Below are 10850 nucleotides of genomic sequence, written 5' to 3' on the forward strand. Positions count from 1 at the left end.
TGGAAAAAAACACTTTAGTGAATGATGAAGCGTAACCTATTAGGCACTTTTGCTTGCTCTTGAATTACTTGTTTACACGGATTGATGGTGGAATTGGTTGGCTTTTTACAAGAGTGATTAAACGGGCTTCTGGGTTGTATTTCATAAACAGGATTTGCAAGGCTTTTAATGCTTTAAAAGGCAAAGTTGGAACCAATCTGAGCTGTCTGTCAAGGTTTTTTTTCCTGTTAAGCAGACTTGAAATTGTTCTTGGAATTGAACTGACCTTTGATTGCTTAAGGGAGCTGTGGCTGGTGCTTTCCAAGAAGCAGACACCATGCTCCTTTGTTATCGTGCTAATACTGATACCCCATCCCCCCCCCCCCCCCACTTTATCTAGAGATGCAGAGGGGCACTGGTAAAAGCCCTCTCCTCTATCTCTTTGCAGGCTTGTTGATCGGTGCTGGCTGTGCCCTCTACCCCTTGGGCTGGGACAGTGAGGAAGTCCGGCAGACTTGTGGCTACGTTTCTGGCCAGTTTGACCTGGGTAAGTGATCTTTATGGATGGCCTTCCTTTTAGAAAAGAACCTCATCGCATCTCTCATAGACGCAGAAGGTGGAAAAGGGACAGGGAAGAAAAGCACATCCCAGTATTACAGCCAGCAGTCATGTGTACTAATACACATATGTTATTTATCTGTTTATTTAATGAAGAGTTATTGATAATCCACTGTTTGCCTGCACTGTGGGAAGTATTGTACATAAAAAGAAAAGAAATGGCCCTGCTCTGAAGAGTTTATACTCATTGATTAATTCATTCAAAATCATATATTTATTACTCATTGCATATGCTAAAAATAACTCTCTCTGTGGAATTCACAGTCTATCTGAGAAGATAAAGCAAACAAAATGATCAAGGCGAAGACAGGAAGGGCTAAAGAATCCAAAGTAATTTCACTCCAGCGTCATCAATAACTTTGTGAAAGGGGTGGGCATCGAGCTGGGTCTTGAACAAAAGGATGCACGCGGATTGTCTGGCAGCAGACAGAAGCACCTTGCAGGCAAGGATTACAGTATAGCGAGGCAGGAGGGAGGAATCAGTAAGGCTCCTCAGATCAGAGAGACCAAGAAGGGGGAGAGGTGTGGTTAAATAGGTGAGAATTCACATGCTAATGAAGGGCTCCTGAATTTTCCTGTGTACTAAAGAGAAAATTTCAGGTATTTTTCACTTGTACATGTGTGACTATCTACTTCTTTAGCATTCTATAAAAATTTTTGGCATGGTACTATATGGTTTGCACCATTATAATTTGTGATGATTAGGTAATATTTCAGTGGGTTGATAAACCTATATTTACATAACCACTTCTTTCGTTTTAGTTGGACCTTTAGTCTATTCCAGGTTCAGTTATTTTAAGACATATTGCAATGAGTAGTTTAATGAATGTCTTTTCTTAACTGAATTATTTTCTTATGATGTTTTTCTAGAATTATTGTTACTAGATCAAAGACTATGACCCCATAAAACACATTGCCAAATGAGAGCAAATATATTTCCCCTTAATGTATGGATAGACTAGGTTTTTGACAATTAGTGCATAGTGAGTTACTAACTTAAACATCCACTTTTCACATTAAATATTTCACTCTAAGAAGAAAAGTTTTGAGGGAATTGATCCAGTGGCAGTATTACTATATCCCAAAACATTTACAACAATTTTTGTTAGAACGTCTATGAAAAAAAATGTTCTGTTGGATACTGAGAAAAATGGACAGTGTGACACCAGATCGAAAGTCTGCGAATTTGAAAATGAAGCAATTTTTGTTTGACCCAGTGGATAACAGATTCCCTGCTTCCCTCAAAATAATCCTGGCTCTTGGAGTAGAGAAGACAATGCTCTAAATACCACCTAATTTGCATGGATAAAAAATAAGAGATTTCCCACTGCCCATTCTTCCCTCCTTGATGACGAAGCTTTCCTAAGTCTGGATTCGTTTGTGATGGCCATAAATGCAGAGAAGGGAAAAATGCTGGCACAAAGTTGACGGTCAGCTTTTATTTTTTTTGGAAGGCAAACTGTCCAGGGGAGCTATTTTAGTACAGTGTTTGGTATTTTGCTTTCTCTGGTGTTGGAGGCCTTTTTGGCTCTTTCACACAGGCCTCAACTTGATTAGAAGCCTCTTCTTGCTGATCGCTTGCTGTTGTATATTGTTAGATTAATTAGCAGGTTATAATGAAACTCAGATCCTATTTTTGCAATTTTCATTACTGCACCCCAGTATTTTATAGCTTCTCAGAATTGTGGATTAAAAATTTGAATGTCAAACTTTAATTTTAAAAAATAAAACACTTGCCTCTTTACCAGTGATAATAATTTCTTACGTTATTGAACTCACCAAAGCCATTTTAGCAATTTAAAAAACTATAGTTTTGTTTTAATTTTTGCCTCTTTATTTTTAAATTTCTCTTAGATTGGATGAGGAGAGAAAAAATCAAAACTGGCATCATCTACAGATAAAATGGTTCTAGTTCCCTTGAATAAGTACTTTGGATTTATTGAGATCTATTTCTCTAGTTACTATTATTTTTGTAGATTCCATGATCTTTTCTTTCAAAAGAAGACCTAATGAGAAACTGTGGCACAGAGATGTCACTGTGCCTGACCCATGTAACTTCCTATTTTTCTGGCTTGATAAAATTATTGCTATTGCCCTGAACACTGATGAAGCCTAAACTTCAGTGAATGAGTGAAGTCACAGATTATGGAGCAAACTTGGGAGAGAACCTTGGACTGGGGTTAGGAGCTGTAGCATGTGTGTGAGGGTGAGCATGCTCAGTAAGGATGGCTCTGGGGCCCAGTTTTAGTGGCATATATGCTGCTTGCCATGGCCACATCCTGTCTCTGCCACTTCTGAAAATCCAGCTTATTTTTGCCTCCTCTCAGAGGAGACAGCATGTGGACATGTCTTCCTTCCAAGGATTGGGACATATTAACATTATTAAGCTTCATGCCCTCCTTTTTGTGGAATATGGGTCACTTCCTTGGCATGCTGTTGTTGAAATGTCGTTACTCTCTCTCCAGAGACACCCTGGAAGAAATAATTGTTGTTGATTCCACATGGAAGATTATTTAAGGAGTGCGTTCATTCAATTATTCAGCCAACAAATATTTGTGGGATGCTTACAATGTGCCAGGCCCTGTGCTAGGTGCTGGGGATATGGCATCAGCAATGAATTTAAACAGACACTATTCACCGTCTTTAGGAAATTTAAAAACTAGCAGGAGAGGCAGATATTCAAAAAGAGAATGTCCATGGGAAGTGTGTGAGAAAGGACAAAGTGTCAGGCACTGCGGTGGGCATTGTGGTTGCCTTGCCAATATTATTCCACTCTCGATGGTGAATCTAAGCCAGAGGTTGGCAAACGCCTCTGTAAAGAGCCAGATAGTTTTCAGCTTCGTGAGCCATATGGTCTCTGTTGCAACTACTCAGTTCTGCAATTGTAGCATGAAAGATGATTCACGTATCAATGGGTATGACTATGTCCCAATAAAACTTTATTTACAAAAAGAGATGGTGGAGCTGTAATTTGAAGATCCCTGATCTCAATCAAAGCATACCCCTGACATGCCAGGAATGTCTTCATTCCAGATGTGCTCATTTATTCATCTCTTTTGCCCCTAGAGCAGCTGGTCAGCCTAGACCCTGCACTGAGCAGCCCCATCCAATTATCCTACTATGCTGTATAAATACTACAATTTCCTTGTTATGTGGTGTTGTGAAATAACTTGGCAAGCACTGTAAATTAAGCTTGGTCATCCCACCTCTTGACACTAGCATAGGATGGGAAAGTTTAAGCCCATTTGGGCCGGTAAGACTGGAGGAGATGTTTCCAGAGGCTTCTGAGGAAGAAGGGATCACACGCCCAAGAAAGAGGCACCAGAAGCCACACTCTCCCTCTCTGGCAGCCACCACTGCCCAGGTGGAATGGCAGGAGGAAGCAGCCTATGGGACCAAAGATGGGCAGAAAAACCCACCGGTGGTTCAGTTCTGCCTGAAGCAGGCCTTCCCTGGGAATTTCCAACCTTGCTGCACACAGAAATCCATTTCCTTGTTGGGTAAAGTTTGAGGTGTGCTTTCTCTTACTTGCAGCTGAAAGCGGCCTGACTGGTATTTTATTTAGTCGCTCTATCACCATTCAAGGGATCCTGACCTCACCTGGGGGCCATCTAAGGAAGTATTATTTTTAGCTGAGCCCTCAAGTCTGTAGAGGACTTAGGTAGGTAAAGAGGGAGTGTGGGTGTGTTTTGGGGGGCATAGAGGTAGGTTTCAGGAAGGCAGGGCTAAGATCAGGAAGGAGGCTGAGTAGGCACACTGGAGGGGGTAGGAATACTTGGAGGGATAGGAAGGGCCTCCCAGGGAAAGAACATTGAAACCAAGTCCAAAAATAGTCATAGTAGTTAGGCAAGGAAGGGGACTTCATAAAATAGTTCACATTTGTGGTTGTAATGTAATGTGGCAGGAGTCTGATAGAATCTACTTTTAAAAATGCCTCCTTCCTTTAGAAAGGAGGTTTGGGGAAAATTTTTTTTTTTTTAACATGCCTTGAAAACAATTTTATAAGGCTATTGATTATTTCTCAAGCATCATCATATTTTATCAAGTGCAGCACCTTGAAGCAATTTTGCAAAGATACTCACTTTTGCAAATCAAAGATTGTTATTCTGCTTATCTTTGGAACTTATTTATAAAGAAGCAAGGAGCAGGTTTGAGTACATACATTTTTTAAACAGGGCAACAGGAGTCCAAACAGGCTGCATAATGAATTTCTAAATTCCCCTGCTGAAATTGTATAGCTTGTCTTGACAGTAGCTCTCAACCTTTAGCATTAGAATCAGAGGTAGACTTGTTGAGAATGTAGATTTTTAGTTTCTATGCCCCAGAATTGATGATTCTCTCATTTGTATTTTAAATAGGTATCCGGGTGATTCTGTTGCAAGTGGTCAGCGACCATACTTCGAAAAAAACTGCCCCACTTTATATAAAAATTAATTTTTCCTACTTTGCTAGAATTTAGTTTAACAAATTTCATTTTGTTTTATATAAATTAGGATGCTCTAGCTTTAGGTTACAAAATCTGGCTCAAACAGGCTTAAACAAAGACATTTAAGATCTTTTATTACAAGAGGGTCAGAGCTACGGTGAGCTGCAGATTTGACTGATCCAGGGGCTCAAAGATGTTGTCCATCTCAAAGTGGGCTTCATCCTGAGGCCACTTCTCCCATTGGTCATAAGATGATTGCATTTGGCACTTCAGGCTGTAAGCATCCTTGTTCACGTCAAACAGGAGAGGGTGAGCTTCTCCCTCAAAATAATGGAATAAAAGTCTCTTTCCTCAGTCTAATTAGGCCAACTTTGTCAAGTGCCCAGTCTTGAATGAATAGCTGCCACCAGGGGATACCATGTACTAATTGGCTTTTTATAGTCCAGCTTGAATGTAGTCCGAGTTTTGTAGACCCGGATTTTAGTGAGAAGTACCGTCATTTGTAAGTGGAAGATGAGGCTAAGAGGAGAAAAGGCATCTGAGTCTGTCTTCCATTTGTTGGACTTCAATGCCCTGTGCTCCTTCAATGTGAAGTTTGTGGTTGTGGACGAAGGGTCAGTAATGGTTTATGCTGTGTAAGTGTTAACAATGGTAATTTTATTTATTACTTTTTTAGAGAAGAAAACAGTACAAGTGATAAGAATAATACATAGTGTAGCTCAGCATCCTCATATAATAAAAGCCCAGTAGATGTTTCCTATTGTTGATCACATTGTTTATACAGGACCATTTTTAATGACTATTGCTGATCGATTTTTATTCTTCCTTTTACATTCCATAACAGTAAGTTTGGATTGACACATTAAGCATAAGGTCTTTATAATCAGGTTGTCTAATTGATTTAATTCATGCCTCAGAGATATTTTCATCCACCAAAGACTTTTCTAATTATATCCTTATGATCAAAAGTAGTGTTTCAATTAATTTGTCTTGCTAATTTGCCAAGTAAATTTGAGTAATTATTGCTTTCATTTTGCTATTTAATTTGATTAAGAAGCCATCGTGTTTCCTGTTCTTGCAATTATGCTCTTGGCTTCTCAAGAACAGTACCAGAAACTCTGAAAACTCAGAGCCTCTCAGGGCTGGAAAAGATGAGAGTGTGTTTCTTCCACATTTTCAATTCAGTGAAGAAATCTCTTCTACTCTAATCTGAGCACTGACCATCCCACATCTCTTTGGACACAACTCCTTTAACTCTGACTCCTGACTCATGTTTTCTTTCCTCTAAAGTCTATTCACACTTGGGAAAAAGCAACTTGGAAGTTCTGGGGAGGTCAGTGGGCAAAAATGGGAACAGAAATAGAAAATTTGTTTTTTGAGCTTTTTCAAGCTTGGTGTTAGTGGGTTCTTCTTAAACTGAGTGACCTAGTTTTTTTGATGGCCACACAGAAGCCTCTACTTCTGCAGAAAACAACAGGAGAAGCTGCTATCGGCTTCTGTGATATTTAATAAAATAAGCTTCTCTTTAGCCAGAAAGTAGAAGACTCCTTTGACTGATGTGGACTCTCAAGGCTGCTTCATGCCCATGCTGAGCAGGCAGCTGAGGCTCTGCCCCATGGCTGCAGGCAGCTGAATTGCATGCTGCCTGACTTGCCCACCAGGTGTTTGTGGAGAATCTGTCACTCAGTCCAGGAAGAGGCTCCTAGCCCTTGAGGAGTTTCTTGTCATTGATTAAGGAAAATTTATGATTCCAGTCTGAGATTGCTGTTTGGGAGATTGGTTAGCAGTGAAGTGTTGAGTATGCATTGAGATTTAGACAAATTTAAAGTCTTTGAAGCTGCAATGATGTCCTGTCTCCTCCATGGCTGTTAACTGCATCTGTTCCAGACTTTTGACACTGAAGTCCAAGTTGCTGGGAGTCATTTGGAAAGTTCAGCAGGAGCCTGTGTTCCCTCATGCAAAGCTCAGGTGCAAGAGGATGACAGAGGAAAGCCAGAAAGCTGCTATGAGTTAAACCAAGGCTCAAACTGAGTAGGCCCAGGGGCACCCAGGGAATACTCTGGAATGTGATGCTAGATATGATGCCAAAAAACTGCCACAGGCAGAGGAAGCCCAGCGTGGCAAGTGATGAAGTGATGGAGCAAAGTGTCCGGGTACCTCCAAGGAAGAAAGAGTCAGCTTCGTTGATCACTCAGCCTTCTTAGAGACCTCTTTTCATGAGAGGAAGGGTTTTTCCATTCATCCCAGAAAGTGGAAAGAAGAACCAATTCATTTTAGGGGCATGAATTCAACCTGTCCATTCCAGGGGGACCATGATAACAACAGTAGAGCCTGAACATTTCCACTTTCAGTTACAGCTTCATAAATGCTTCTAGTCCTGCTTTAGGAAAAAGTACCCCATTCTGTATAATCACAGATCCAATTCTAACTGTTTCCCTAAACACATCTTTGCAGGTTCCACATGAACCTATGGGGCAGGATTTTTGCAACTTCAGTGCATATATCAGTGTTTAGCCCATAGCAGTATTCAATAGATTTATTTATTTATTCAACAAATATTTATTAAGCACATACTAGGTAACAAAAATTGTGCCACATACTTAGGATGAAATTATAAATAAGGTAGACATAATCCTTACCTGCATGTCACATATCTGCCATCTACTGAATGGTTAAAAGAAGAGAGGGAGGAAGGAAGGCAGGAGGAGAGGGAAAGAAGAAGGAGAGGAAAAAAGAAGGCAGAAACGATATTGCTAATTTCCACCATCATATTTCTGTATATGCTTGCCCACTGATATCCTGGTGAAAATCATAGTGTTACTCTTCAAGGGCCAATGGCTTAACCATCTCCCAGAAAAAAATCAAGTTCAAGGTCATGGTTTAAAGAACCAAATGCCCTGAGAGATGAAAAAAGTAGTTGCTCTAAATCTTTCCTTCTTGAAGTCTTTTTTGGTTTGGTTATTTCAGAGCAGGATCATTGCCATTCTTGTATTAATGCCTTTTTGAAACCTAATTCAGTGGCATGTGGCAATTTGTAGCAGTGGAATTCAGTGATTACAGGAAAAAGGAAATTCTTTTAGCAAACCTGTGGGAAATAATATTTCTCAAGATACAGTCAATGAAACTATTGGAAAAAATATGCTAGTCTCTCTTTTAAAGAATCTTCATTTTTTTCAATGCTATCCTTTTGTAAAAACAAAAACAAACAAACAAAAGACCCCCAAAAATAGATATACCTGAGTTGTGTACTTTTTTAGGTATACTTTACTTAAGCAAGTTTAGGAAAATGAACTGGTTCGTTCTAATTATTCTTTTGTGTTATGAGCTCTTAACTATTTGCTAGTATGTTTCACTTGAATGTTGCTCTGGGGGTAGAAATGCACTCATTTTAACTCAATTAAGTTTAACTGTTTGTGATGTTTTAGATCCTCTCTCAGGAATTAACTTTGTTCAATTGACTATGTCAAAGATATCTGTAAGAAAGAAAGGGCAATTAAGGCAAATGGCCTATATGAACATCATCTTGAATAAGTCTGTCGATTTTACTAAAATTTTCTGGTACTTAAGGATTTGGGGCTAATCTATTAATTAAGAAGAAGAAGCTGCCTGCTTGCCACCCCTCACCCCTGCCATCCCCAGCTGAGTACTTCTGATAATGTAATGCAACCCCGTTGGGAAGTACCTTATGTGTTCCCTGCCCTCAAGGAGATTAGAGTTGAGAGATTTATCACAGCTTTATCTTAGACCATCTCTATATAATTATATATTCTTTCAGAATAGTAGCACTCTTCACTGATATTGTTGGGAGATTTGTCTCTGTGAACACTAGGGAGGGTTCTTTCAAATCTTTGTGTTACGGTGCTTCATCCCAGGAGAAATATTTCTGCCCCAGAATGGAGAAATTGTATTAGTGTGTTAACACATGTGTTTGTGACCTTGCTGTGTATTTTTGCCTTTGTTCCATGATAGAAGATAGAAATTAGCCACTTCCTCTTAAGAAGTGTCCTGTTAGGAAAGGACCATTTGTAAGCATTATGGATTAATAAACCTATCATAAGTGTTTTTAGAATAAAACCAAAAACATAACAAAGTAATCAAAGGGCTGATCTGACTTCCAACCTGACTTTTAACCTGGTAGAATGTTGACAAAAAGTAATAAATATAGAGGATTTATAGAGAAAAACTAATTTTTCAGATCTTTTCAGAAATTCCATGTGAATGAATTATTCCAGATAAATGAATTTTCCCCCCAAAGGAAAAGTCAATGGAAAACATGTGGACTGGATTTGAATCTCAATTTGACTCTCTAACCACTTTTTGATTCTGGGCAATTTATTTGAGCTCTTGAAACTTCAGTTCTTTAGTCTTTTAAAAGAAAGGACAGTACCTACTTCACAGGCCTGTTAAAGGGATTAAATGTGATATTGGAAGGTGCTTTGCACATGGAAGACATACAATAAATATGAGTCCCTCCTTTCTGCCTTAAACACCAACACATTTCCTATTGTAATCAGATTGAAATAGTTTTAGGATGTATTATATACTTTTCCATCCTTTGAGCCAGGATATATAAAACCTGTAAGAAACATAAACAAGTCTTCTTTTTTTTATCATTAGTGGTTATGCTATCCTGTGAAGTCATTCCTAATAGTTGTGGACATTTATAGAGTGATTCACCCTTTCACTAAATTACCAAGACTGAAAAAAAAAATTTTGAGTTCTTTCTATTTTTTTTGTTGTTTTGCAACAAAAATGTGTCACACTGTCAGCGATTATTCATTGCGGTTATTAATTATGCCTTTCTCTCTTCATTCCCTCACTTCTAATTTGTGTCCTTTCTAATCGAATCATTGTAAATCATCTTAGAATCATGCTTTAAAAGAACACAGTTCAGCTCTGTTTCCGTGCACTGTGGATCTTTGAAGCACTGAATTTTGTAAGCTCTGGACAGTTTTTGGTGACCTCCTGATTTGGGGTCTGGCTCTGGGTATCTGAAGATGTCAGTCACACAATATCTGAATACAGAAGCTACTTTGAGTTAGCAAATGGATATTTTGATGATACTGGTAAATGATTTCAATGTTATAGTAACCCTTGTTCCAGGGGTAGATTTTTCTTGAGGTCTCCAGACCATTCAAGGGGCCCAAAGTCCATCCATAGCCTTCAAGGAATTTGTGATCCTGCTGAAATTGTGTGCAAACTTTACATGCTTATGGGTATGTGTTTTTTTATGAGGAGAGTATTTATAGCTTTTATTTATTATCAAATGGGTTCCTGACATCTGAAGACTTAGAACCTCTGGTAAACAAGATTTGGAAGTCTGACCTTAGAAAGCTTAGAGACTTGAACTCTAGAGGTAACCTCCCAAGAAGCTTTAATCTTCCCAGGAAGCTGGAAAGCCATTGAACCCCTTTGACTTTATTTCATTATCTATGAAAGCATTAATCAGAGGGATGTTATAGGGGAAAACACCTCTGCTTACAATAAGCATTATTGCAAATAAGTACTTCCATACACCAATTCTAATTTGAAATCGTATCTATGAAAAAGAATATTCGACCTTCCTAGTGAGTTGACTGTACTTCCACTTAGAATCCTAACCAGTTTCATTAGTGTCACTGCTGGGAGAAGATTCTCCAGCATGTCTCAAGAGCACTTTGTTCCTAAATATCTTTTCAAAGATGTTGGTGTAGTGAACAGCTTTGGAAGACAATGAATTCTGGGAAAGAGGACAGGTTTCTTTATTGTTTAGTATAAACAATTTCTAAAGTGCTGATGCTGTGAAAAGATACTCTTGTGCTGTTTTGATGAGCGTGCCTGTTTATCA

General features: G+C 38.9%; 1 protein-coding gene across 15 annotated transcripts in view; it reads left to right on the top strand.

The window, feature by feature from the left end:
• LOC138918383 (LHFPL tetraspan subfamily member 6 protein-like) overlaps positions 1–10850 on the top strand; it is a 334036-nt gene that overhangs the window by 200823 nt on the left and 122363 nt on the right. For all 15 annotated transcript variants that reach the window (XM_070239657.1, XM_070239649.1, XM_070239648.1 and 12 more), the window contains exon 3: positions 428–526. In XM_070239657.1, the coding sequence (XP_070095758.1) occupies positions 428–526 (99 nt within the window). The remainder of the gene's footprint in view (positions 1–427; positions 527–10850) is intronic.

The sequence above is a fragment of the Equus caballus genome, chromosome 17 (assembly GCF_041296265.1).
Source record: "Equus caballus isolate H_3958 breed thoroughbred chromosome 17, TB-T2T, whole genome shotgun sequence".
NCBI lineage: Eukaryota > Metazoa > Chordata > Mammalia > Perissodactyla > Equidae > Equus > Equus caballus.